The sequence below is a fragment of the Rhododendron vialii genome, chromosome 6a, assembly GCF_030253575.1.
Source record: "Rhododendron vialii isolate Sample 1 chromosome 6a, ASM3025357v1".
Taxonomy (NCBI): Eukaryota; Viridiplantae; Streptophyta; class Magnoliopsida; order Ericales; family Ericaceae; genus Rhododendron; species Rhododendron vialii.
Window position 1 is genome coordinate 42020708 of NC_080562.1, and position 27931 is coordinate 42048638.

General features: G+C 38.9%; 4 protein-coding genes across 21 annotated transcripts; 2 read left to right on the forward strand and 2 right to left on the reverse strand.

Moving 5' to 3' along the window:
* Positions 1-3098: 3098 nt before the first annotated feature.
* LOC131329637 (probable WRKY transcription factor 20) lies at positions 3099-10136 on the forward strand. 4 transcript variants are annotated; one of them, XM_058362886.1, is made up of 6 exons: positions 3099-3504; positions 6707-6901; positions 7454-7994; positions 8079-8238; positions 8345-8500; positions 9348-10136. In XM_058362886.1, the coding sequence occupies exons 1-6, from the start codon at positions 3241-3243 to the stop codon at positions 9811-9813; spliced, it is 1782 nt and encodes a 593-aa protein (XP_058218869.1). In that variant the 5' UTR covers positions 3099-3240; the 3' UTR covers positions 9814-10136. The 4 variants fall into 4 exon arrangements, with proteins under 4 accessions (XP_058218869.1, XP_058218871.1, XP_058218872.1 ...); XM_058362888.1 differs by having other exon boundaries at positions 3403-3512; XM_058362889.1 differs by lacking the exon at positions 3099-3504 and adding an exon at positions 5604-6629 and having other exon boundaries at positions 6713-6901.
* Positions 10137-11713: 1577 nt separating this feature from the next.
* LOC131329639 (uncharacterized) lies at positions 11714-13729 on the reverse strand. Its single transcript, XM_058362890.1, has 2 exons — positions 13452-13729; positions 11714-12129 (listed from the first exon to the last, which is right to left on the reverse strand). Exons 1-2 carry the CDS (start codon positions 13603-13605, stop codon positions 11981-11983), a joined length of 303 nt encoding a protein of 100 aa, XP_058218873.1. The 5' UTR covers positions 13606-13729; the 3' UTR covers positions 11714-11980.
* Positions 13730-14625: 896 nt separating this feature from the next.
* Positions 14626-19109, forward strand: LOC131329640 (transcription termination factor MTERF9, chloroplastic). Of its 7 annotated transcripts, none has more exons than XM_058362897.1 (8): positions 14640-15022; positions 16256-16334; positions 16403-16488; positions 16563-17277; positions 17536-17607; positions 17764-18002; positions 18119-18248; positions 18723-19109. In XM_058362897.1, the coding sequence occupies exons 1-6, from the start codon at positions 14750-14752 to the stop codon at positions 17784-17786; spliced, it is 1248 nt and encodes a 415-aa protein (XP_058218880.1). In that variant the 5' UTR covers positions 14640-14749; the 3' UTR covers positions 17787-18002; positions 18119-18248; positions 18723-19109. The 7 variants fall into 7 exon arrangements, with proteins under 7 accessions (XP_058218876.1, XP_058218874.1, XP_058218880.1 ...); XM_058362896.1 differs by having other exon boundaries at positions 14642-15022; positions 16563-17255; XM_058362893.1 differs by having other exon boundaries at positions 14626-15022; positions 16563-17255; positions 17536-18002; positions 18119-18225.
* A 2619-nt stretch (positions 19110-21728) lies between these two features.
* On the reverse strand, positions 21729-27063 carry LOC131329641 (zinc finger CCCH domain-containing protein 18-like). 9 transcript variants are annotated; one of them, XM_058362899.1, is made up of 9 exons: positions 26650-27063; positions 25343-25590; positions 24338-25252; positions 24079-24246; positions 23808-23987; positions 23384-23460; positions 22648-22830; positions 22423-22570; positions 21729-22260 (listed from the first exon to the last, which is right to left on the reverse strand). In XM_058362899.1, the coding sequence occupies exons 2-9, from the start codon at positions 25405-25407 to the stop codon at positions 22185-22187; spliced, it is 1812 nt and encodes a 603-aa protein (XP_058218882.1). In that variant the 5' UTR covers positions 25408-25590; positions 26650-27063; the 3' UTR covers positions 21729-22184. The 9 variants fall into 9 exon arrangements, with proteins under 9 accessions (XP_058218882.1, XP_058218883.1, XP_058218889.1 ...); XM_058362900.1 differs by having other exon boundaries at positions 21729-22257; positions 26650-27062; XM_058362906.1 differs by having other exon boundaries at positions 22423-22537; positions 22666-22830; positions 26650-27060.
* Positions 27064-27931: the final 868 nt, after the last annotated feature.

Genomic DNA, 27931 nt, shown 5'->3' on the forward strand with positions numbered 1-27931 from the left:
GTACTCCATCTGTTTCTCAATATGCTCACTGGTGTTTACGGAATCCATGAATGTTCAAGGCATTTATGCTGCACGTAGATTGTCCCTCAATCGGCCAACATAGCAGAAATTACCTGAGTCAGGACTTCCAACTTCAACGGTTGGAAATCGCAATGCTCAGATCTGAGGAACGTAGTTGCCATATGTACAGTTCTGTGCTTGTAGGGTTGTTTTGCATCTTGGTATTTTCCTTGGAAGACTATTGATACAATGAAGAAACTAGTGATTGCACCTCTAGATGATGAAACTAGTGATTGCACCTCTAGATGATCAGGATTTGCATTGATTTTTTTGCTGTAAGAATATTGATTCAACTAAGTGAGGTTAGTTGTTGTACGTTATGCAGTCTCTTCATACTTTGCAGTTCCTTTAGCATTTCTAAAATCCATTTTGTAGGTTTTCGTCGAGATTGTGGTTGGTGATGTATGCTTGTACTTTTTCCCCCGTTCTGTAGAATCTGTATTTCTTACTACCTACTTAGAGATTGGTGACCTTTTCTTGTATGTCAGAACTGCTAGCTACCTAACCCAATAATAATACTCCCGATCGAAAGTTCAGATGTTCGGTTGTAGGCATTCAAGTTTTCATTTTCTGAACATGTTAAACACGAGGGTCTATAGATTTTTCCCGATTGCCATAATGTGTGGGACTATCCATGAGCCATGCTTTGAAAGGGGGGATGAAGCTCTGTATGGGTTGAAATAATCGTTTGATTTTAATAACTTTGATTCATTGCAATCAAAGTTTGCATTAGGATGCTTTTGGCAGACATCATTATGTTGGACTCCCCTATAGTTCAACTAATTCAAAAAGGTTGAAATTTGGGGTGTTAAAAAGAATATCACTTTTGGAAAATCTATGTGCTTTGTCTAAAGTTTGTTTGTTTGGGCACAATGTGTCAAGTTCATTGAAACATAGCCAATAACGTATACAAGCAATCAATGTTTTTTTCCCCAAAAAATGGATAAAGAGAAGTGAAGATGAGTAGAGAGGTTTTTCCTTGTGTGGATACCATCAAACGGGAAAAAATTTCAGTGTTGGGTGGGTTCCACGTGGTTCTCGCTTGGTGCATCTGAGCCGTCCTTTGCGTTTTTGGAAGGCTCGGATTTGGAAAGAGAAAAAAGAGAGAAAGTGTTGGGGTGAGAGGAGAGAGAAGGTTTCAATCCAAGCCGTTTAAAAATGCATTGGATGGTCCGGCTGTGCTGAGCGGATACCACATGGGATATACCCGTCCGGCACCGAAAAATTGCTCTTTAATTTTTCCTTTGCGTCTGACATCACAACAAATTTGACATTTTTGGCTGTTCACGTTGTGTCATCTTTCTTTTTGTCAATTTACGATTAGAATGCCGATGGCCAACTAATTAAGGACTAAAGGCCAATTATTTCGGGACTAAATTTGACCATTTACTAGTGAAAACTTAATTTAAGCAAGAACAAAGGCTCTTATTGACGGACGCGGAAATTCTGTAGTGCAGGGGTGTGGCACGCTACTGGATCTCCGGTTCCCTTATGGACTGGTTCAAGTTCTGTAGAAATTGATAAATGTGAACGAGAATTAAAATCAAAAGTTTCTTGATTATCTTGGTTGTCTGTTGGACTATTTCTGCACCCCTTGGAGTTCAATTATTGATTTTCCTGTTCAAGCAATAATGAGGTTGAAAACAAAGATGGGTATATAACAAACAAAATATTAAGGCGAAGATTGATCCGCGACTCCACGAGCTTGTGCACAATAAAACGATGCATTGCCAATAGGCCTCTGACCGGTTGGCATCACGATGTGCGCTTGGGTGCCAAAAAAGAGATGTCAATAGTTCGACTCTTCCTTCAAAGAGTTAATCTAACAATTCTAACAAGTCTAACATTCACGGCCTCGTCTAAACAATGCATTGAGCCCATAAAGGGTTATCTAGTAGGATTATTGCAACAAATGAGAGGCTTTTTGCTTTTGAATTTGCATGCTCGACTAAAATTTTGTCAATTGCTAACTTTAAATTTTCAAATTTAATCGAGATGTGCATAACTTGGTGGTGCCTATAGATCAAAAGCCATCACCTCGCCCCAAATCTAGGTCCTAAAATAGCATAGGTAGAATCCGATAAAAAAAGCGTAGGTAGAAATAGCAGAGGAAATAGAAGCCATGGTAGGAGATCCATCATATCCAGATGTGCATAGTAATCAAGTCAAGCTCAAACTCGAGTTTTAGGTTCATTTTTTGAACGAGACAAGCTCAACACTCAAAAGTTCGGTTAGGCTCGCAAAAGCTTAGGTCGTTTGTATAGGTTTGGCTCGTTTAAAAATGCTCATTAAGCAAATTAGCTAGGCTTAGCTCCTTAAATAAGGGCTCAACTTATTTGAAAATGAGCCGAGCTCGAGCTTGATTTTTTACTCTTTTAGTAAACAAGCAAAGAATGAAGACTACGAAGCTCGGTTTGACTCATTTGCATCCCTAAATTTGGGAGGCGGGGGGACTGCTGTACCCGAATTCTGGCCCACTTCAGTCTCACTCCGATGATCGGAAGCGTTCACTTCGTATAGCTCGTCGAATAGAACAACTATGCAAAAAATTAGTAGCTTCATTGGATATCAATAAGTGCCTGATTGAAACCTATATAACTCTCGGTCCATGGGTTACAGTAGATTTGATCCAGTATTTCGGATCCATTCTTTTCAAGATAAAAAAGATCCAATCAGGCACTTAATGATATTCAATTAAGCTGATTTTTTGCATAGTTGTTCTACTCGACAAGCTCTACGAAGTGAACATTTTCGATCATCGAAGCGAGACCGAAATGGGTCCAAAATTCGGGCACAGCAGCGCTGCTGCCCCAAGGGGACAGCAGCAGTACAACAAAAACAAAATTAAAGTACTACTCCTACTACTACAAAACAAAACAGAGAGAAGAGAATGACAGGCCAGTGACGCCCAGACGCCATTGGCCATTGCACAACAAGTCAAACAAAAATGGGCGCCACTTTCTCTCTCTCTCTCTCTCTCTCTCTCTCTCTCTCTCTCTCTCTCTCAAACTAGTAGGAGTACAAAACAACACAATTTCTTCAATTACCAGAAGACGCAACCGCCCACCGATATTGGCCAATCTATCCCTCCACCTCCCTTCTCTACTCTCTCTCTCTCTCTCCCTCCACCTCCCTCCACCTCCCTTCTCTACTCTCTCTCTCTCTTCATTTTCTCTAAAAATGGACTTCCCTCACTCTCTCACCTCTCCACCTGAACACCACCGCACCACACCTTCGGAGCTTCCACTCCGCGGCTCCACTGCTGATAAAACTCACCTCACGGATGCGAATGGAGTTTTCTCCGGCGGCGGATCGAGCTCTGCCAAGTACAAGCTCTTCTCGCCGGCGAAGCTTCCCATTTCGAGATCCCCGTGCATCACGATCCCCCCTGGTCTCAGTCCGTCGTCGTTTCTCGAGTCCCCTATTCTCCTCTCCAACCTCAAGGTTATTAGGTCTTCTCTCTCTCTCTCTCTCTCTCTCTCTCTCTCTCTCTTGTGCTGGTAGTAATTTCAGTTGCTTTTATTAGTCGCAGATTCAAATTGGTGCACGGATAGGATCAAAAAAATTGGTGCACGGATTTCTATGACGCCCTGTTTGGTTGCTTAGAAATGTAAATTTGGAATTAAATTCAATGACATGGAGCACCGCCAAGTGGTGTCTAGCCCCTCTTCCACCGCCACACATTGTGCGGGTTGTGTGGGGTACAAGATTAAGTGTATGGGTCCCATTACGATGATAGGGTGGTGAAGATGCTGGGACCACGTGATGGGGAATGGGGGGGGGGGGGGGTCTGTAGAGCGCTATCTTGCAATGCACCCTAAGTGAGCATCTAGATCGTCCGTTTTTAAAATGGACGGTTTAAATCTATTTGTTAACTTTGAAAGTTAATTATGACCGGCAAGAGTGCTTCAGAGAATTTGAACGGCAAGAGTGCTTCAGCGAATATGAACTATCGATGGTGTAAACGGACGGTTTCAGATGTGCAATACATGATGCTGAACTATAGGACCCCACCTCAATAATCTCTCATGAGTTTGGCTAAAATTATTTGTGTTATAGACAATCGTTATTTTATAGGAGTACTTTTAGTATTTTTATTTGCTTAATTTTTCGCCAAAATTTTTGGGATCAATTACTCGTTTCAAAGAGTGAAAAAGAAATACATAAAATATGGCCCAAAATTGGAAAGAGAAGCGACAATTTCAAACCTTTTTCTTCAACAATTTTTTACTTTTCGTCGTAATTTTTTTTAATTTTTAGACTATTCTCGATCAATAATCGAATGGTTTTTTAACTTGGAGTTTTTAAATATCCATCCTCAAACCTCATCCCATGTAAGTATTCATCCCAATCATTTTGAACAGTAATGTTTTCATCCTTTCAATGTGTGAAATACCCTTGTTACCCCTCTTTGCTTGTTTGATTCCTAAACTAGAGGGATCCGGATGAATACCACAGTCCTTCTTGAGAAACCTTCTTGACTCCTAAATTAAAGGGATTCGATTTCATATCACAGTCCTCCAATTAAGTGAGAAACAATAGGATGATTTCAAATTTTCGGATGTGCAGATCACCAAATCCCAATGATTTCTACATTCCTTCTTGATAAACCGTCTTTTTGCATTTTGAAAATTTTACATTCTTCTTAGTCCTTCTCCATCCTTTTTCCGCAATGGCCATTGTCTATTGATATGTTGTCAATGCCTAGTTTGCATGTATAATAATCATTGTAGTTATGATGGTTTTAGTTTCATGGTAAATTATTTGTATCATTTACCATGAAATTGATTTTTCTGTTATTTCTTTTTCATGCTAAATCATTTGCACTGTCACCATGAAATACCTGTTTGAATCATGCCATATTGTTCGAATCATGAAAATAATTAACGTATCCATGGTGTACTACATCTAATCATATTTGGTTTTTATTCCCACTACACTTACGATGGTTTTAAGTTTCATAGTAAATTATTTGCATCATGTACCATGAAAAATATGACAAGAGGAATAAGTTTCCATGGTAAGTTTCATGGTAAATTATCATGTTACATTGTCCATTAAAAAAACATGACAAGAGGAATAATACCAATCATGGTGACATGGTGGATTCATATCATGGCTCGGATTGTATAAAAAAAACATGGTGTATCCCAGATTTGCCTTGTCGTCGTTTTCAAATAAAACATGGTTTAAAAACAAATATGAGCCATATGTATGCAAATCATGTTGTATTCTAGATTTTTCTCGTCATCGTTTTCATTTAAACATAGTTTAACGTGACAAATTCTTCGTGTGGTAAAAAATATAACAAATTGAATGATTATCCTCACCCTATCACCCATAAAACAATGTCATCGATTCGCACCGGCTGGCCCCGTCGTCGGTTTCATCCAGTATTGAGAAACCTTGAGCGAGGGCTCCACGGCGAAGAGTTTACTCCTCCTCCTTGCGCGCCCGATTGACCGAAGAAGTAGCAGAGGACGGATGGAGATTTCGAAATGGGTCTTGGTGATGGAGGTTGGATGAGGGATTGCGACAGTGATGGAGGATGGCGACGAGGAGCAAGATGGCGAAGCGATGGAGTACGACGACGTGGGACGGCGACGACAAGACCGGAGGACAAACGGTTGGTGGAGTGAGGTTTGTGTTTTTGCGGAGTATCCAAAAAATCTGTGATATATATATATATATATATGATACCAACGTATTATATAAGGGCACTATGGGGATTGAAAAAGAGAGAGGATGGAAACTTAAATGTTCAAATTGACCAGGATGGAAACATAAGTTGGTAAGAGATTGAGGATGAATATTTAAGTCTCTCTATTAACTTTCTCGAAACAAGCCACGTTTTAGTTGGGCTAACGACAAATGATCATAGAATATTGGGTGCCTTTCTATTCATCATCCATTAGCTCAGCAATCAAACAGAGGATGTGGTTACATCACAGTAGCTTTAGTAGAGAATTTGTTGGCATTGGGTGATGCGATGCGAGGTTTTTGTCCGTTGAGAAAAAAAGGGACGTTCTTTATGTAAAGTACGGTTTGAGATTCCGATAATAAGTTGGGTTCTTTTCACCACTGCCCAATTCCTTGAGCTGTTTATTTGGTTTCTCATGTGATCTATTTGTCATAATGTCATGTATGGTGGGACCAATAGATTCTTATGCTCGCATTGTGGTATTCTGTATCGACTTCGTCACGGAATTAGGCACAAATAGCTTGTTCTAGAATACAGTCTTGCTACCAATATGTCGAGCAATTACTTGTTTTTTCGCAGCGTGGATCGTTCTTTTTTGTTCTTTTTGGTCTTTTGGGGGTATGGTTAAATGTTTTGATGTGATGTGTGAGGGGAAAAATTAAAATAAAGAAAAGAATCCACTTTGTTGATGACTTTCACTATCATGTTGTTTAAATAACTCCACTTAATGTGCACTCAATCTCGTATAAAATCAAATGGAGAATGTTGTTTAGCTATGCGTATTGGTTAACGCAATGTGGGCTTGCTGGAATACAGCTTATGCCTTCTTTGACGACCGTCAACCATCAATTCTATCCAGAGTAAATCAGTGCCTTTTTCTTGTATTCTCTCCTGTTGTGTTTGATCTGGTGACTAAACAGTGGCATGAACTTCTGAATCCTGCAGGCAGAGCCTTCTCCAACTACAGGTTCATTTTTGAACCCTCAATACATGTATTGTTCCGGTGGCATCCGTGGTTCCTCATTTATTGCAAATTGCTCCAATGGTGATACTGCTGATGGAAGAAAATTTGGAGCTTTTGAGTTTAGACCCCAAACTAGATCTGATTCTGTTTCTGGACTACAATCAGTGGCACCTATGGTAATGCCCTAGTGAAATACTGTATCACATAGCTAGTTTACTATTTTTTTCCCTGCTGAAAAATTCGTACCAATTGAGAGTTCTATTTCATCCGACATACTGAGACTTGGACATAATAGTTTGTTCAAGCCCGAGTCAATTAACAGCATATAATTTAAGTGATATTCCTGTAGCTGAGAGCCACCCACCTTTTTTTCCTGCTCGAACATTCTTTATCCGAGACACTGTTACTAGTACGCATTTGTTATGGTCTAAAATTATGTACCTTTTGCTTAGTACAAGTCATTAATTCTGGATTATATAGTTTGTCAGTTTATCTGTTATCTGTCACAGCTTACGCCTACGGCTACGTCGACTACTGCTGCATTTTTGTGGGTAGCTCCCAGCTACAGGATATTCTGTAGAATGGAGTTAAACAAGGGAACTTGTAAACCACTTTTTTATGCTAAAGAAATATCTTGAACAATTATAATAGAATTCAGTTTGATGGTATGTTCGACAATTCTAGAACTGATTTTGGGCAAGGTTAATGCTTTTGCATTTCTTGAGAAGATCTCTGCAGGTATGAACCACCAGAAAAGTGAACAATATGAATGTGCTCAGGCTCAATCCCAGTCTCAATTATTTGCATCATTCCATAATGCCAAAAGTGAGATGGCATCTTCCTCGAAAGAGATGAATCTACCTGCACCTGTTCCTATGTTTGCTTCAAGAGCTTCTGTACCTGCTAAGGTTGATTGTGATGAATTCAGCGAGGGCAATACTGAGGTTCAAAAATCTCAACCTGAGCAAAAAGATATTGGGCCTTCTGTCACTGCTGAAAAGTCATCTGATGATGGATATAACTGGCGGAAATACGGGCAGAAACTTGTGAAAGGAAGTGAATTTCCACGAAGCTATTACAAATGCACGAATCCTAACTGTGAGGTCAAGAAGATTTTTGAACGCTCTCATGAGGGACAAATAACAGAGATTGTGTACAGGGGCACACACGATCATCCTAAACCTCAGCCTTCCCGTCGAGTTAGTGCTGGTTCTATTCTTTCCATCCAAGAGAAAAATGATACGGTTCCATCTTTGACCACTCAAGAAGGTAACTGAAGAAACTTTTCTATGATTCCCCTTGTGAAAATTATTGTGTTTATAAGTGATTTTTTCTTCTTGTTTTTTCTTGAAGACAAATCTGCCATAAATGCCCAGATATCTCAGAACACTGACCCAAATGGCAATGACGAGCTATCTCCTCTTGGAACAAATGATGATAGTGTAGAGGGTGCAGTTCCTCAGTTGAACGGAACTAATGATGGTGATGAAGATGATCCTTTCTCAAAGCGGAGGTGTTGTAGTTCAACATGCCTTGGATTTTTCATTCTTGTAGCTGTCTGACTTGTGTCCAGACTTCGTCTGCTCACTTCAAACTAACTGTTGGAAAAATGGTTGCAGGAAGCTAGACAATGGTGCTATAGATGTCATGCTTTTTAAGCCCATTCGCGAACCACGTGTTGTGGTTCAAACAATGAGTGAAGTTGATATACTGGATGATGGGTATCGATGGCGTAAATATGGGCAGAAAGTGGTGAGAGGCAATCCTAATCCGAGGTATGTCTCAGTTTTCTCACTAGTCTAAAGTTTACAGGGAATGTTCAATCTTTAGTTCAGTCGTGGTTATCGTGGAAAATTCTGTTATGTGTCAATATGAAAGCATGGAGAAAACACGTGCTTCAGAATTGCTTCTTTTTCTTTTTCTTTTTCTTTTCTTTTTTGTGTATGGACAAATCTGTTTACAGAATCGGAGAATGTGAAAAACAGAAAGCCTACATGTTGGATCGACATTAGAGAAGTTATATTAGTTTGATGCATTTTGATACAAGTTTATTTTCCGGGATATTCTTTGAAAATGGGAGCTACTTTGTCCCGCTTTGAGAAGTACAATATGCAGGATGAGAAGAGAGAAACACATTTTCAGCTGTCTAGTTCTGAGAAAACCCTATAGAAGTAAGCTTTTTGTAGGTAGCAAGCAAGGACGGAACCAAGATTTTACCCTAACAGTGACGAAATGTATATTAAAAAAATCTAGTGGCGGCGAGACTATATAAGTTGGGCATAATTTTTTTTTAACATATAATAATTGCATTTTCTAAAATTCTTGTCGTGGTGGTCGCCGGCACTAGACTCCTCCTAATCTCATCCTTGGTAGCAAGTACTATGGTGAATATGACTCCGTGCTTCTTTTCTCAACAAATTGTTTTCTTTTGAAATCTTCCGGAAATGAGTGCAAATAATGTGACTGACTGCTAGTTTTTTCCATCCAGTTGCCACGATAATAGTTTGATGACTATTTACTTTGCCCCGCTTATGAAGTACTTAGATAGGTTGGCAAACAAGAACATTCTTTGACAATTTCCAATTCTCAAATATTTTACATATGTTTTCGCATCTTCTGCAGGAGTTATTACAAGTGCACAAATGCTGGATGCCAAGTTAGGAAACATGTGGAAAGGGCATCCCACGATCCAAAAGCTGTTATAACTACATACGAGGGAAAACACAATCATGATGTACCGACTGCAAAGGCTAGTACCCATGAAATGGCAGGACCTGCAACTGTGAATGGAACATCAAGGGTTAGATCGCAAGAGAGCGATTCGATCAGTCTTGGTCTTGGAGTTGGGATTAGCTCTGTCGCTGAAAACAGATCCAATGAAACGCAACAAATACTGGATGCTGAACGCCTGCAAAACCAAGGCAACAGTGTCAGCTCCAGTTTTTCGTTTGTTCCAGTGAATCTGGTTTCCTCATACTATGATGCTGTAAATGGTGGTGGATACGGTGGATCTAGAGAGACTCCGCCTTTAAACCATTCTTCTAACCCGTATCAACAAAATATAGAACGGATACTTTTGGACCCATAAATAATTGTTTCTTAAAGTGAAGGCAGAATAATATGGAATGCAGTGATTTTCTCTCCCCTTGGTAAGGGGCAAATATCAACTCTCTACTGCTACTCTGTTGTATCGTTAATCTGCTACATTTATCTTCTTTTTATGCCCAAGTGCTGTTTGTACCCCCTCCTCTATGTAGGGATATCCTCGTTTTCCTGTAATCATTGTCGAATAGCTTTTAATCCACTAGATATTACTGATGGATGGAGATGACGGGTGGGTCTTCTGACAGTCATTCCAGCAATACTGATCAGGACTTCCCTTCGCTCGGTCTTTTTGGTTAGCTTTGTTTTGTCACGCTTGAAAAAAGGGCGTTAAGGGGACATGTTCCCGTGGACAACAGGCAGCGGACATTAATTTCTCTTACCTCCACTTCTGTACACTATGCAGTTAGAACAGGGCACAAATCTGTTCTGACAACAGTCATATTGTAGTAACTCTTAGTAAGTTAGCAGTGCTTGAAATGGAAGGTACTTGCGGGGAAAACAAATTTACATGTATTGTAGTATTTGACCGATAATTTGAACGACATGTATAACTACAGTGCGAGTTACAGAGCTTTGCATTTTCCCAAGCCTCGTCTCTTCACAAAAACAATGCAACTCATGTACTGTTTGATTGAATTATTATGGACCCTGTAATGTTGGCTTGGAGCCAGTGGAGCCTGAGTTATGATTCTATTCATAATTACTTTAGCTAGTGCAGAATGTTGATCATCCATTAGAAACAATGATTTGCGATGAGTCGGTAAATCTAGTGTTCACGACAAATTAAAATTGATTGCACTTAATTGGTGGGCACGTGCACAGGTTGAAAACATATCTCAAACATTATTAATGACCTTATATTGTGTCCCAATGTCAAATTCAACTAAAAATTAACAACAGTTTTTCATTAAAGTTCACTCATTGTCAACCATCATTTCATGATCTCAACCAAGCAAAGCTAAACATATGCTTCCTGTAGGTTGAAAAACAATTATCAACACAGTTATACTCCCCCACAAACCAAGCCTCGGCCAAAAACCTGTTAATTCATTTGAGGCAACAGTACAAACCATACTACGATAGTTCTTCCTTGCAACAGTGACCACCAACAGTAATCTGTTTCATTTTTCCCCCTTAAAAATCACTTCATACATTTTAGAAACCGTGGAAGTAGATAGAGAATGCCAAAATGTGAAACTCTTCGTATAAGCTTAAACTACCTATTTTGAAATTTTCCATGGATCTATATGAATTGAGTCGCAACAGCCCATCACATTCCATTCTGCCTCGTGCAGATGGTTTCGGCAGTCAAATGCCATGGATTGGTTATGGAATTATCCCAATCCATCTTAATGTCAAAAGTCTACTCAAACAGCTAGCTTAGCAATCTGCCCCCAACCAATGACCTTGCATGTCCCTATACTAGATCCCCCTATTCTTCATTTATTTCACAACCACAAGACACAACAAAAGAAAACAATTCTTCTACAAAGTGTCAAGATTCAATGAAGATTTAACGTCTTCTTGTTCTTTCTCTGCCCATTCAACTCAATCCTAGGTAATGAATTGCCATTTCATCTATCCTTTCATGAAATCTGATTTTGCTCATAAGTTTTGGAAGAAGTCCATGGCTTATAAGAATCTAGTGACTGTCTAACTTGTATAAGGTTGTCTGATCTAAGCATAAATGTTTGCCACGTTGTTCTCAATTCTTCCCACTTGCTGGGTGGACAATCTACCTTTAGCTAGGAGCCTCTTCTTCATCTTCCCAGCTCCCCGAAAACAACATCAATGTGAAAATATTTGACTAGTAGGCATCCATATAAACTTGATACCCACTATCGAAACTCCAAAAGAAATGGGATGACAAAACATGAGGGAAATGACTAAAAAGGGAGCAGGGATTAAAGTACCCAGTCAAAATGATAAAAGGTACAAGGATAGTGATGTAAGTCAATCAACATTACTATCAAACAGTTTGAACATATCCAAACAAGACAGGCAACAGAACAAAACGAACAATATCTGAGAACTGATAGTTTGTCCCATGATTATTGATAAATCAACTAATGCCTCGTACAAAAATCAACATACCCAACTGCCGTCTTGTGTTTTTCTCAACCCAATGTAAACCATATCCTGTTATGTTTCTATTTCTTGTACCGAGCTACCTCTCCCTCGTTGGGAAAGAAACCCATGAGCCTCCCAGCCGAGTTCTGGTAAGCGTACATGAAACCCCCCAGTAGCCCGATCAATCCCCCAGTCACCATTGAAGGACCCCGAATATTTGGTTTAATTCCTACAGATCAATCACACCATTTGATTACATAAAAAGAACAAAATAGTTATAGAATCTCAAAACTCAATATTCCGTTGGCAAGAGTATTTGAACGATATAGTGGAGAACACTGCAAATTTTGAGAAATGCCAGTAACACGCCAATTTGCACAACTATTTATACACCCTCTTTCACAAGTGATGAGAGACCCACCACCTGGAACCTGACAAGACATGTAGGAGAGTATGTATGAATGTACAAATAATGAGTTACTAGCAGTGGTAAAAAATTATGAAGAAAGAGGAGTAGACATAAACACAATCTGATACAACCAAAACAGAAAAAAAACCCTTCTTGGACTACAGAAGGAATGTGTAAAGGACCCATTTGGCTCCCCATTTGCTTATTGGTTGAAAATAAGCAATCATCAATCTTTCTCCCTGCTTACTGCTTATTGATTCAATCCATGCCAAACAAAAGCAAAAAGTAAATGCAGCCGGATTTTTTTTAATTATCTAATTGCTTATTCATAACAAATTGTCAAATACAACAAGACGCCAGCATCTCCAGCCATATATTTTTCTTTTTTCACTTAAAACTAAAATTTTGAGTAAAAACACCTCAAAATTAACTCCACCCCTTGACTCAAACTTCTATCAAAATGAGTTTTACTCTAATCAAGGGAGACTCAAATTTTAGAAGTCTATTTTATGCCTCTCAAAATAACAACTATGCCATTAATGAAGCTACCGCCCAAATATATGCTTTGATTTGGGTTTGTCCGGTGTGATCCGTCCAGTTATCATGAATCGTCAAAGCAACAAGCAAAGCCCCAATTTTTGTGTGTTTGTTCATTCCCAAAAGGCTCCACTACTCTAAGGGGTTTTCCGCTGACGCCGGATGTTTTCAACTTAGCGGGTTATTTGCTCAAGTTTTTGCCTTGCGTCGCCCGCCCTTGCAAAACAAAGGCTTAATAAGAAGACGAGGGCTTAGCACCCTGTGTGGCTGTGTGCAGTTGATGCGTGCGCTATCATTTTCCTTATTTATCACCTCACTATATTCTTATATAATTATTATCATGTAGCATTTTCTAATTAGGACGCTTCATATCAAATGAAGCTTTTACTCAAATCAAGTAAAATTACAGGTGAAGTCTGGAGATGCTCTCAAGAAATTAACCCAACCGGCCCTAAATCTAGGTATGTCCCGTTTTGGTCGATGGGTTTTTTTCCATTCGTGTAATCGTTTCCACCAAACATAGATCACTCTCTAACACGTACAAGTATAAATAACCTATACATATCAATACATAGGTATACAGTATGAGGACGGATAGGGGGTACCAGAGAGGTAGCCGACGGTGACGGAAACGCCGGTGATGGTGGAGAGGCGGAGGTAATCTAGGGTGTTGAAGTTGGCCACCGTCTTTGTGAATGGAGGGTTCCGATCTATTACTGGGTACTCTGGCTTTGCCGATGCTGTGATGTCTGTGTTCATCTTTCCTCTTCCACCTCCTCCCCCTCCTCTTCTTCTTCTTCTACCACTTCGATCTTCCTCCTTCAACTGATCACTGTGTAAAGGAAAGTGAAAAATGGAGTATTATCGGATTGGGTCAATGGAGATGTTTATAGGCCTTCAGTTTTTTGGACCGGGTCATATGGGCCGCCCGGCCCTTTGATGAGAATTGGTTTGAGGAGATCAAATCTTGGAGGAAAATGAAGCCCACCATGATCATCGTTGTTTGATATCGGGTCAAGGGTTTTGCTTGCATATCATTCACTAGTTATTAAGGAAACTTTTTTTTTTTCCAAAGAAAAGTAAAAACATTAGACTGCTGATTTTGCCATTCCCTTTATTGTTAACGTCAATTTCCTACAAGTGTATTCAAGGGAGCACCGTTAACAAAAAAGTAAGTGGCAAAATTATTTTCCAAACTTTATTAATAAAAGGAATTACAACTTATCGTGTGCATCTAATATAACTGAAAAAAAGACTATAATAATACTACCACCACACACACCCACACACTTATACACACACTCACAATTAAGGTGGCCCCACACACACTAGAGTGTGTGTAAGTATTTGTGTGACTGAGTGTGATTTTATAATTATTGAAAAGACTAATTGCACACGTAAACGATAAATAATACAATTAAATCAAATGAATGATACTTCTAGCGATAAATTGATCAAATGTTTAGATGTTGGAGAAGAGCATGCAATTGTCGATGATCAACTGTCACGGTAATTTGACTATTAATCACGAGAGAGCTCAGAAATCCGTTGTCAAAATCATGACAGTTGTTGTGTGTCAAAATCATTCGTTAGCGGAAATTTATTTTAGAGTCCGATCTCTTTTGTCCCACGAATTTTTATGCCTCTTATGCCAAAGAATTTTTTAACCACCGTTGAATGGTGTGATTTATTTTTATATTTTGAATCCAACAGTAGTAAAATCTCTCAGGCAGATGCGTTTTTGACACAAAGATATTTACATTGACGAAGAGATGAGAGAGAAGAAAACCGGATGAACTTTCGGATAACGACACTGGTGTCTGGTTTTTTTTCAGATAATAAGAGAGGGTTTTAGGGTATATTCCGATTTTCTCTCTTTCTCCTCCTCTCTCTAGAAAAAGTGATGGCAGTTTTCTCAGTAGTCGTCCAATCCTTCATCAGTTCCTCTCGCTCTTCACGTGTTCACCACGACCTCGACCCATCCCACTTCTGTTCTGGGTTTATTGGAAGAAGAAACGAAACCACTACTCGGAGGCTCTTTGTTGCGTCTTCTTCGCATTCCAACCTCAAACTTATCAAGTCCAATCGCAGGTCACCGTACGATAGCGACGACGAATACGGTGACGACGACGGCGGTTGGGATGATGATGGTGACGACGATGAATTGTTTTCCGAGGTTATTTTCTATTTCCCTTATTTATTTAGATTCTTGGAGCTCTGCTTGTAAATTTACTAAATACGGGGGAAAAAAAAAGAAGCTTAAAACAACGGTGGTGGAGCTTATTCAAGAGTGGTACGGGGCTAGGGTGTGTAGAAGAAGACAGAAGCTTAGGAGGTTGATTCTATTGTGCTTGATGTGGGCTTGACTCATTAGGTGAGAGAGGAATCGTAGTTACTTAAAAATTTAGAGTCTTTTCCTTTTTGGTTTGTTTTAGTTAGAAGTCGATAGTGTAAATTGATAAATTCCTATGTTTAGACTTCTTTTGGCGTTTAGAGCAGTGTATGGGCTCTGCTTATTGATTGGTCTCTTTTTGGTATTGTCGGCTTTTTGGCCTTTGTTCTTCACTTTCTTTTGTATATGGGTGGCATGCCCTTGATGATAAATTTGTTACTTGTCAAAAATGATTTCAATGGGCATTCTTAGTACTTGCAGAAGTGAGTGGAAACCCATGAAGTTGTTACAAAGAAGCTAGGTATCAGTTCCCACAACAGTAATTAGTTGGAAAGTAGTGCGAAGATTGGTCTCTACAGTCTGCGATTGTTTGGATTTTGCTAGCACAATGCTGTTCAATACTTGTGTTCTCTGTTTCCCAATTCAATTTTTTCAATGGTGAGTTTCCTCTTTCTTTCATCTCAAAAGTGGCAGATATGCAGGCCAGAATAAGTTTTATGTTGGCATATCTTAGTGTAAGCGTCATCTTATGTACACCAGCAAGTACTGCTTTGAGTTGAAGTTCTTGCATCGGTACCTTTTGCCTCGTTTTTGTGCTCAATTTGTCTCTGGAGAGTTCTTCATATTAAGTTCTTTTTAAATTACTCATTGACAACTGGGTTTGCATGCTGATAGCAGCGACCTATAACTGTTTTCTATTTTTTTCGTTGACCCTGGCAAGATATTTGCTCACGAGTCAGGTCAGAAATTGTTTACCTTCTGTAGCAGGCTAACAGCAGTAGCTCGGCTCAGCGTAGGCTAACTTAGATCGGGTCTGTTTTCGTTGAATTATCCAGTGAAGTTAATTAGTGGTGGGTATAGATAGAGTTACTTGGAGGAAGTTGTAACAAATCTGAGTGTACTCTTCATCATTGCTCTATATAAAGAGCTGCTATATTCTCATTTTGTTACTAATTCAGTTAGATCAAATGGAAAATATAATTTCTCCAGCCTTTTGATTTGAAGGTCTCTCTCCAGGATGAGCTTGAAGAAAAGGAATCATTGGATGCTTATAGACGGAGAATCAAGTCACAAGATCCAACCAGCAAGAGTCAAGGTATGATTTGAAGCTGGAATACATTTATTCAGAGAGAGGTTAAAGCAAATACATATCTATTTGTGCAGGCATCAACAGAAATAGAGCCAGTTTTAATCATACGTCAAACAAATCTAAGGAAGTTGGCTCCTTTGGTGCAAAAGGAGGAGGAAAGGTGCTATATTTACAAAGTCAGTTGTCCACTCTTGCTACAAATGGTAATGAATGAACTTTTTAATCTGGTTGCAGCTGAAGGTTGAGAGCTCTACAAGGAACAGATTTCACCACCTTGCAGAAGAACTGGATTTAGACAAGAAATCATTTCCTCTTCTTGATTACCTGAGCACTTTTGGACTTAAGGACTCGCACTTTATCCAAATGTACGATAGGCACATGCCTTCCCTTCAGATTAATGTGGGTTCTGCACAGGAAAGGTTGGAGTTCTTGTTTAGTGTTGGTGTCAAACATAAAGACGTCAGAAAGATACTTATGAGGCAGCCACAAATCTTAGAGTACACCATGGATAATAAACTGAAACCTCATGTTGCTTTTTTGGCGAGTTTGGGCATTCCAGATTCCAGAATAGGGCAAATAATCACTGCTACTCCGTCTCTATTTTCTTATAGCCTGGAGAATTCATTAAAACCAACTGTGAGGTACTTGCTTGAAGAGGTTGGTATTAAGAAGAGTGATCTAAGTAAAGTTGTGCAGCTGAGCCCTCAAATCCTGGTTCAGCGGATTGATAGTTCGTGGACCAGTCGTTGCAGTTTTCTTAGAAAGGAATTGGGAGCACCCAGAGATAGTATAGTGAAGATGGTCAGAAAACATCCTCAACTACTTCACTACAGCATTGAGGATGGTTTGCTGCCTAGAATTAATTTTCTAAGGAGTATTGGGATGCGTAACCCTGAAATCTTGAAAGTATTGACTAGCCTCACACAGGTCACTTCCCTCTATTCACTTGGTATTTCTGAAATCATTTGCCTACCTTGGTTCAATAATTGTTCATTACTTCGTTTCCTTTGATTAAATGATACTTCTCCAGTTCCTTGTTATTGAATTTTCTAGGTTTTATAAGTTTCTTGTTTTATGGTGACATCTATTATATATTTATGTATATTTTGTGTGTACTCTGTTTCGATGGAGAGGAGAGAGCATGGACGCTATATTGTGTTTTTTATCTGTGTCATGCAATTTTTGATTGGTTTGACAATATGTGCAGGTATTCTCCCTGTCACTGGAAGAAAATCTGAAGCCGAAGTACATATACTTGATCAACGAGCTTCGGAACGAGGTGCAAATATTGGCAAAATATCCTATGTACCTAAGCTTGTCTCTAAACCAGAGAATTCGTCCCCGCCATAGGTTTTTAGTTTCCCTAAAGAAAGCTCCAAGGGGGCCATTTCCTCTGAGTTCATTTGTTCCATCTGATGAAAGCTTTTGTCAGCAGTGGGCAGGCACTACCGTAGATAAATATTTGGCTTTTCGTCAGGATTTACTTCTCAAACAGATTGCAAAGAAACACAGACGCAGGTGATGGCACGTTCACATCAGGTTTGTTAGGAGCTTGTCAATTTGGGTATTGGAAGAGCAGAATGGTCTCTCCGACAACCTAAGCAACTATGTTTTTATCTTCTTGGAATCATAAGGAGTATATACGTCGGGGGTCTGGGATCACTCTAGCACCCGGTAAGCAAGCTTATGGTTTGCTGTAACTTTCCAAAAAATTGCATTTACGTGCTTTCTTGTTTAAATAATGCACAAACACAACGTAACTCCAGGTTTACTTCTTTATTTGATGGCAGGTACATAATGATGTGATGGTGATTTCGAATATAAAGAACTATGACCCGGTTGAGTAGAGGATTCTTCATTTAAATTCAGGTGGCTAGAAAAAGCAAACGTCTCGAAGGTACTGAAGATTATACTTTTAAGGTTTGTTCTTACTCAATGACTTGAAAGTAAACAAGACAACCCATTTCTCTGATGGAAACGATTCAAAGATGTAGCTGAAGGGCAATATCCTTGCTGAGAGACTGTTAGATGCTCAACACACACCGTAATAAAGAAAAGTTTGGTTTTGTCAATATATTACCAAATGTTATGTCGGTCTACTGTCTCCCACGCCCCTGCCCCCATTGACGGGGATTTTATGGGTACTATTATTGTTGTGTTGCATCCCTGATTTGATGGCAGCCTTATAGATCTACACAAACGGATATTTAGATATATTATTGAAAAGCTTATGTGATATTCTGAAGTACCCAAAAAAAATAAAAGCTTTAGTAATATTTACTTATGAGGGCATGATATTAGAGGGTAAGTATGTTGTTAATAGACCATCTCCTTCTGATCTTCAATGCGAGATGGTGGTTATGAGTCTTACAATGTCTACCTATCCAATTGCAGGTTTTGTGTTTGACCTGCTGTCAGACTGTATAGTTTTGAAGAAGCGATGGTTGACTTTCTGGAATCTTCTTTGGTTAATGAGTACTTCCATCTTATTTCCCTTCCATCCCTGATACTTTTTATATTTCATACCATATATTATGGTACATAACTGAGGCCCTTTTTTGGCAGTTCCTTTGGTGCCTTAAAACTGGCACTGGAAAGAGAGTATTTAGAACTTTTTGGATTAGTTTTGCTTTGTTTCAGTTTGTACACACACAATACAGATTTTGATTCAAGTTTTGCTGGTATTATAGTATGTGATACTTAGGTTTCTAGTCCGCCAAATTTGTGCAATCCCAAAAGTTGCAATTTCATCTTCTTTGAAAGCACTGTTTTGTTTCCAAAGACCGGTCAATATGTTGAATGGCTGTTTACTTTCATAATCGTGACTGATTGTGATGACCCCCAACACTATCCTTTCGGGAGTTTGCATTTAGGATATGAAGTATAAAAACCTATGTAGGAGTAATGACTCCAAACGGCTGTCGGGTGCTGGCGCTTGCTGGCCCATATACTTGAAATTTACATGTGTATTGTGAATATAGAAGAAGAAACTTTGAGCACTAACGGTCTTGACCTGGTTGCAGATGCCTTTGTTGCTTCTATCTTTGCATAGAGTTGTCTGCGGATTAGTAGTTTTTGGAATTAAGCACATTCATAGTTTTTTCAACTTAAATTTCATTCCCAATCTTGTGTTGTATACGTAGCATTTGAGGACCTGGGAATGCTGCCAAGAACCCTCTTGCCAAGCAAGGTGCCGAGTGGCATCCGGCCGTTCATCTCGGCACGAACCACTCAGATTGAATTTGAACGCATACAGATCTGAATCGTCTATTGCTCAGTCAATATCTGAGCCATCGATTTGCGTGCATTTATTCTCTTGCTAAGAAAGGGAACAACCTTTTGATAGGGACATAAGATCTGCCTATGTCTTTTTTGGGACTTACAAATTATGTGATCCAATTTGGTAGCGGAATGTGTTTTTTATTTATTTATTTATGGTAATGCAAGGTGTTCCGGGATAGCTTACGTGCACTTCGGACTAATCCCTATAGCCCCTCCCACAGCCGTTTCAGACGCTTACATATGAGGGTGTGACGGCCTCAAGAATTGCTAGCAAAGAGATTTAAATCTGAGATCTTATGAGGGAGAACCCTTTAGTTTCAAGCTAAGACCACTAGACCATCCCCAGAGGGTTTTGCGGCATGTTACTACTAAGATTTTTTCTCATGTTACTACTAAGATTTTTTCTCATTGGATTTTTTATGATAAAAGGTGTTGACTATAATAAGAAAGTCTGCCATGAAATTGAAGTGTATTTGGGATGTGGGGGAGATGTAATCAAGAGGGTCCCCTTTGGTGACCTGGTATTTACTTGCTGATTAAGTATTGACTTAGCAGATTATTAAGGACAAGTATGTGACTGCAATATTGATAAAGACAGTTGAAAATGGTAGGTCGTCTTCATTATTTTTGTTTTTAGTCTCCAGAAACTGCGGTTGTCTTCACTTTGCTTCTTCAAAACATCAATAATAATTCCTCTCTCTGTGTGCCTTTTTTGTTTCTTGATACAGTGGATTTCTTCTAATATCTGTGTCCCGGTTCAGGATCACATTGTCATTTTTAGTCTAATTCATCTACTAATCGGTCATTCTTATTGAACTAAGGTTACTGAGTTTGCCACTCCCTTTTTTTGTTAACGTCACTTCCCTACAAGTGTGTTTTTGGTACAAAAATATATTTACAGGAAAGTGGCGTTAACAAAAAAGATACTGGCAAAATCATTTCCCTTGAACTGTCCTAATGCTCTCTTATTTTCTTAAAACACGAAACTTCTAAATTTGCATAATATGCGAACCGTCAACTGATTATAAATGATAGTACTACTTAACCACTGATTTATTGCGTCTCTCTTCTCCCGATGAACGAATCTTCGCATAAATGAACTTGTTCATTGGTGCCCTTAGAACATTGTCATGGGGCGCCTAAACCATGGATGATTGACTGAGCCTGCGAAATCCATGACAATTATGTTGATGTCGAGCCAAAAGCACCTTTCATTCTTTTATAAAGTGGTGAATGTAAAAATCCACAATGGATCGTATCTTTCAAGTTGCACGTTGCTTTCTACCACATCGTTTTAAACGAAGTTTTACCATAACATTTCTCTAATTTGAAGCCAGTATGAAATCATGAATAATCATTTATTCAGTTGGTAGGAATAAGTTTTACCTAAAATTCATCTTGATTATTGTATAATTATTTCAGCGATTCTTGATTGTCTTTCGAATCAAGAAACTCGTGTATTTTTCTGACAACTTTGTCTTTATCTTTCTCCTTCGATAAATGATGAAATTAATCTTCCTCCGATAAATGATGAAATTAATCTTCCGTATAGAGTACTGCATTGGGCCGAACACCGAGTTTGAAATATGTATTGATTTCTTGAGAAGCAGAGTAACAGGGCAATGACCCAAGACCACTAAGTAACCCATTACAAATTTGGTCAAACATTGTTTTCAGATAAGATTGCGAAGAACCCTAGAACAAGAAACATGTGTGACGGTGTTCTATAAAATTAAATTATTAAAGCTTCCAAGTTACTGTTTCATCTCTTGCCGGCATCCCCATGTGAACAGTCAACGGTCTCACTATTGGATATTGGATTTTCAAGTGTGCCAATAATCTTACATACCTACCTCAAAATTAACAAAATACTATAAAATGGTAGTCACAAATCACAGTGCTCCAAGTTTCAGACCTTTGCGTACCCTAGATTTTACATACCGGCGTATTTCCGGTGATAGAATCAAGTGAGAATATCGAGAAATGAGAAGATTCTCACATGATTTCATGTCCGGAAAAACACCGGCACATGAATGAATCTACCCGACGATATCTTCGACAATCAAAACATAACAAAGTAACTTGCTTGCACCAAGTCAAATTGGCAACAAACACCCATTGCAAAAAAAAACTGGTATATGCTGATAAAAAATTCATGTAAAGGTTATTTCCTGTAAGAATTTGCTTGGTTTTACAGAGACTAAACATATTTTCACCTCTCTGAAACCCTACCTGTAAACTAAACTTTCATCAATCAACTTCAAGGACTATATACCAACTTGTCTTCTAAAATACTCAAACCTCTTGCCTTCTGCAAAAACATTTGGAAAACCAAAGGAACTTATATAATCTACTTTTGCTGTGTCATATTCTTCATTCCTACCTCCTCCTTCAACCCACATAACAGGGAGGAGGATATATACGCTTCTGATATTTCTAACTTCTGCAGGTAGTATATACTTTGCTCGGAGCTTGTTGAGAAAATGAGAGGGACAAATAAGAGCCGTATATGTTCTTTCAAAGTAAGGAATAAGTAGTCTGAGATCTCTATACTTCTTTTGTTTGTTGCTGAATCTATATTAGGACTGTAGAAATGCTGCTTACTATTGGAGACGCAAATGGACTCTCCGGGAGATTAACTCCTTGACTGCTGAACAAATGAGGACACAGAAATTTCAAGTCAGAAACAAGTACTATGTTATGGAAAAAAAAATGATGACCCGGAGGGAAAAGAAAAGGAAAGGGAATTGCTTCACATATCCAAGATCCAAACACAGCCTAAAGGATACAGTTGGAGGATAGTCATTCCTACCTCTCCTGGTCAGTGTGAATGGTTCTTATGAGCTTGGGATCATCATCACTCGTGGGCTCACAATGAACATCGAGCAGATGGTTGAAACGTTCTGCTGATGAAAACTTAGAATGATCTGCATACAAAATGGTTCGAATAGGAATCTGAACTGGAAAATTGAGGCGTATAGGAGCCACAAAGGCAACAGTTGAAAGGTAAATCAAGAGGAAAGAGAGGATATTAAACCTTCTGAGTAAATTAAACCTTCTGAAGCTTTGAGCTCGTCCATGGAGTAGCCAAAATAGGACTCTTGGTTGGCCAGAGGTCTTCGTGATAACTGCAGCCCTGACAGTCTCCTTGTCTGAACTTCAAGGCCATGTTCATTCTCATCCATAAACGGCTCCCTCATCAATCTTGAGGATTCCCATCCTGTTGGCACAAAATGAATAAGGAAATGGGCAACATATGATCCTCTTTTTCTAATCTCATAACTCGTGACAAAAAACCTTACACTCAATTTCATGATTCTTTTTTGAACCTCTCTATCCTGATAACACCCATTTCCCTTGTTCGACAAAATTCAAACCACTAGCACTCAATAATCACGATGTCCGTGGTATGGTTCAGCAGAATATTTCGCTTTTGCTCTATTAACCTCTCAATAGTTGTAGGGGGGATCTTTTGGCTTCATTCATACTCGCATCCAACACTCTATTTCCTCAATAACCAACTGTTGGTCACCGAAACAAGCCTCAGGCAGAAAAAGGTTTTATTGGAGTACACCAAACAAATCATGGGCAAGTACTCTTGAACATCACCTCAGTGACTTATTTTATTTAGGCCAAGTGAAGTCAACAATGAGCAGTATATGACAATAGACAACTTATTCCACTTTCGAACGAGCCTTATAGTAAGTTGCATTATTAAATAGAGAAAAAATCTCATCCAGTGTCAATTCAAATAACAAAAAAGTATTACTCACTAGGGTGAATCTCGGAATCCATGTCAAAATAGAGCGAATTCTGACTCATCTGATGCTCCAGTTTCTCTGGGTATTTCCTGCATTATTATGAAACACGAAATGAGGCAAGAAGTGAGGGGAGGGGAGGGATGAAGTAACATAATAGCATCCGATAAAATCTATTTCACTGCGAATCTAATCCACCATTTCAAGTTGCATATACCAAAAAGCCATAAATTAGGATGCAGCTTTAGTCAATGTCAAACATTGAGAAAGCTCCCCTCGTCACAACCCAACCTTTCCATTCAATACAATAATGTGATTCCATGTCTCCGGTGATTCGGCAGGAGGAAAAGGCAAGACTTTGACAGACCCTAACAGCAACAGAACCACAAAAGGAAGTTCTTTGCTTCATGAGAATGTGACAGAAAACATCAACATTTACCTGTCAAAAAGCTTCGATTTTTCCCGATACGGTTTTACAAGAACACGAGCACCACAAACATAATGCGGATTTCCCCTTGACAGAATCATTCTCACAGTATCTGCACTAACAAACGTCACGAACCCAAACATCCGTTTCTGTTGGCAAGGAATCCTCACATCTTCAACTGGCCCAAAGGAACTAAAAAACCCGGAACAACAAGAGTAGTAAAGAACTGAATATCCTTCAAGTACAAAAATGAAGCAAATAAAACAATAAGTCATTCAATTACTCAAAGTAGTTGGAGACATCTTCCTCTGTGAACGTGCTTTCAGACGGAAAAGTCAGATATATCTGTCGTGATCCACTAACTATCTGGCCTGGGTCATTTCTTTCACCACAGTTTTCCATATATTTTGGCACATCTTCCGCTAAAACAACTGAATGCTGCCCATGAGGTCTGTAAAATCATTAAAAAGTCAACCGTTAGATATTGCAATTAAAATAGATGACTACACACAGAAATTGCTACGAAAAAATCACTATAACACCTGTCAATCAACCGAACACTGTTGTTCAACCGGGCGAGGAGCTTCGTCAAACTAAAACCAGCTTTCCCATGCCTCTGGCTTTCAGTGAGGTACCCTTCAGCCTGAAGAGTCCTCCCATACTTCTCATAGTACAACATGGGAAGCGACGCGATTGAAACAGGATTCCCTCTTCTGGATTTCAACAGCTCAGAAATCTCATATTCCAACTTTTCAAGCGACCGAGGTGAAAACACCTGGTCTTCACTGTCAAATTCATTTGGACGAGGACTAAACATCTGGTAGAAGCTATCCAGAAAAGGGTTCCCGTGAAAGTACCTACAATTACTTCCATGCTTGCAAAACCCCTTATTAAAATAGTGACAAACTTTGATTGGGAATTCGGTTGGAGACCGATGTCTTCTTGAGAATGTAGCTTCTGGGTTATAAAAGTCCCTTGCACATGATTGATTTCCTAAATCAAATGGCTCGAACTGATCCTCCAATCTCATGAAATGGGACCGATTTTCGAGCCTAAAATCTTCAGGAACTGAATCAGAATAGGCAATGGGTACAAAATGTGGATTATGTATGGGCTCCGGATTTACTCGGGATTCCCAGTAGTGATTTGGTAACCTTAATGTTGTAGGGGATGAAACCGGTGAGAAACGCATAAATGGAAGATCCGGAGCAGGAACCGGGCTCATTGGGATGGAAACAGATGGTTTCGACACTAGCCCGAGCTGGATTTTGATTCTGTGAATCAAATTTGTGATTAGATGGTCCGGACCGAAAGCCAGTCGAATCATTTCTTGGCGACAGTCTTGTAAAAGGAGATACCCTACAATCTTGTTTGTTACATTCTCTGGCTCTAACTTCCTGATCCTACTAAAGACGATGGTTGAAGCCTCAAAAGAGTCCATCTCACATCTCCCACTCCTGCATAATACATCATATAAACATCAATACATATGAAACGAAAAAAAATACCACATTTAAAAGTGGGGATTGAGCTCAAATCCTCACTACCCAATTTGTCTGAACCGGGATCTAGTCGCTTTTTCGGTCATCAGATCACGTAAGACTCTTCTCATCTCTCAAGATTCTTGAGGGGGAGAAAATCCATCCTAGGATAATCTAGGGGAGAATTTACACAGGGTTTGAGAGAGAGAGAGAGAGAGAGAGAGAGAGAGAGAGAGAGAGAGAGTGCATTCTGTGAAGTACAAACTCTACATGTGTGCGAGAGATATATTTGGGTAAGAATCTTGGGAAAGAAACTGCAGTATCAAATCAAAAATCATAAAGGAAAGGAGAACAGAAACCGAATAATCACATGTTTTCTATAGTCATTTTTATTTGCTATATCTCATCCAGAGATATTCTCAACTCAGTGTCATATTTTTTTCCAAAACAGATGATCCAGATATAGAAAAAAACAGATACTGAAGATTCTCAGCACAACTCGAAAGTTAGAATCTATAGACATAAATCTTCTTATCATCCTCGGAAAACACAAAAGTCTCCCCACGTCCAAAAATATACCTAAATACACATTGGAAAAAAACCCCTTGTATCACATCCATTTGCCCTCCCTTCTATCTTGACCTTCAAAGTTTTACGCTCTGTTTGGAACTTGTGGAACGTGGGAGAAATTTTGGATGATGAGATAAGAACGGGGAGCTTTTTTTTCTCGCCAAATCTCACCATTTATTGTGAGATTGGGTGAGAAAGGAGAATGAGTGAAGTAGGAAAATGATCAATCCATAAATTTCTTTTTTCGTACTTTTCTCACCATTTCTCGCAAAATACACCATCCGAATGACTGATTTGGCAAGAAATCACAACCCTTTTCTTTCTTTTCTTCTCTTTTTTCATGAAATCCCTCGGGGATAGAAAATTTGAGAGGAAAATTTCACTGTACAACGAACTCTGTTTTTCCATTTTCTCTTCTTCTTTTTTCTCTCAACCAAACAAAGAAGTGGAAAACTTTTTAACTTCCCTTTCTTTTCCACAAGTTCCAAATCTTTCTCACAAGAGTTAAAAAAAAAAAAAAACTCTCCATCATAACCAGGAAATAAATCTACTCGCAGTCATCAATTTTCAAAATATCCATTTTCTCTTTGCTTGTTTTTCAAATAAAAATCGCTTCTTTTGACAAGTGAATCTCAACAAAAACGAAGAATCAGAAAGTACTGAGAGGTTTTGAAATAAAAATCCCATCTTTCTGAAAATTGAATCTCAACCAAAAAAAAAAAAAAAGGCTCTTCAAAACCATGATTTTCAAGACCATAAACCAAAAGAGAGAGAGAGAGAGAGAAACCAAGAGATTTACATACCCACGAATCTCTTCAGTCAGTAGCATATGAACAAATATTAGAGAACACGCCATGACTAGTTCCCCTTTCTCTCTCTACTCTCTCTCTACCCTTCCCCATGGCGTCGAAAACCAGAAAATTTTTCACTCCCGGAAAGCAGAACGACAGAAATGATGCTTCAAACAGGACTGTGCTCTCCAGTTGAACTCTAATGCTGAAACCATTATCAACTTTTATACTATATACTACTACTAAAAGAATTAAAAGGCTTTTTGTGTAACAGTTTTTAATATATGAAAATGGTATTTCGAAATTCAAAATACTCAGAAAATCAAGGCGAGAGTGAATAAAGAACGTTCCTAGATCTGCGAATTCAGTTGAGGACAGATAAAACATTTGTAGTACGTAATTACCCCCGTGCAATTAATATATTTACGGATAAATATCAGTTTATCCATTTTGAGTTTCGGAAATTCCAAGGAACTTCAAACTACACATGGCAGTTGATAACATCTTTTGAGTGGCACCCCACGTGGTACTTGGTCCCTTACGTTGTGGATTTGGTGTCCTTTGTTCTGGACCGTTGGATTGACCCAAGAGGTGGGTTTGATACAACTGCACCATGGAGGGTGGTATGCTCCCTAGGAGCACTGGAAACTTCTGCTCTTGGTTCTCTCTAATTTTTTTTTTTTTGTACGTCAAAATTTTGTTTTGACAATTTGACTTATCTTGTATCCTTAAGAATATGTAACAAGTTTGAACTATTAAACACAAAGATGGGGTTGGAAAACGATTATTCTTTGCGGTCTAGCTTTACATCGAAGAGAGGTCGGATCGTTATTTTAAAATGATTTCCCATCTGACGATTTGATTATCAATGACAAATACAATCACCAGATCAGATGACAAGGCCATTGCAATTTTTTAAAACGGATTCCTGTTTGATGATGTGATTATTAAGGACAATAACAATCACTAGATTAGATCACGGGTCGTTACAAATTTTTAAAATGGTTACCCATTAAATGATGTGATTAAGGGCAATTATAAAATTTTTTTTTTTTTTTTTGATCCGTGGGCAATTATAATTCACTAGATCATATAACAAGGCCGGGGACCTTGTGCTTCTTTCTTTTTTTTCTTTTTTTTTTCCCTTCACATCAAGGAACTATATACTAATATATTTAAAGAGACCAAAAGATGATGATTATAAGGAGGGGTATTGTAGGTAAGTGAAATATTTATCATGGGGTGACCGGTTCTAAAGGCAACATGGTAGGGAAGGGAATAGGATTGTATTTTC

Excerpts from the sequence above, each read along its gene's own strand:
- LOC131329640 (XM_058362893.1), top strand. The coding sequence starts at position 14,750 with ATGGCAGTTTTCTCAGTAGTCGTCCAATCCTTCATCAGTTCCTCTCGC. Across the intron at positions 16,335-16,402 it reads TCCAACCAGCAAGAGTCAAG|GCATCAACAGAAATAGAGCC; the intron begins GTATGATTTGAA and ends CTATTTGTGCAG. Across the intron at positions 17,256-17,535 it reads TATTGACTAGCCTCACACAG|GTATTCTCCCTGTCACTGGA; the intron begins GTCACTTCCCTC and ends CAATATGTGCAG.
- LOC131329639 (XM_058362890.1), bottom strand. The coding sequence starts at position 13,605 with ATGAACACAGACATCACAGCATCGGCAAAGCCAGAGTACCCAGTAATA. Across the intron at positions 12,130-13,451 it reads CACCGTCGGCTACCTCTCTG|GAATTAAACCAAATATTCGG; the intron begins GTACCCCCTATC and ends ATTGATCTGTAG.
- LOC131329641 (XM_058362899.1), bottom strand. The coding sequence starts at position 25,407 with ATGAGAAGAGTCTTACGTGATCTGATGACCGAAAAAGCGACTAGATCC. Across the intron at positions 25,253-25,342 it reads TCCCGGTTCAGACAAATTGG|GAGTGGGAGATGTGAGATGG; the intron begins GTAGTGAGGATT and ends TGTATTATGCAG. Across the intron at positions 23,461-23,807 it reads AAATCGAAGCTTTTTGACAG|GAAATACCCAGAGAAACTGG; the intron begins GTAAATGTTGAT and ends ATAATAATGCAG.
- LOC131329637 (XM_058362886.1), top strand. The coding sequence starts at position 3,241 with ATGGACTTCCCTCACTCTCTCACCTCTCCACCTGAACACCACCGCACC. Across the intron at positions 7,995-8,078 it reads ATCTTTGACCACTCAAGAAG|ACAAATCTGCCATAAATGCC; the intron begins GTAACTGAAGAA and ends TTTTTCTTGAAG. Across the intron at positions 8,501-9,347 it reads AGAGGCAATCCTAATCCGAG|GAGTTATTACAAGTGCACAA; the intron begins GTATGTCTCAGT and ends CATCTTCTGCAG.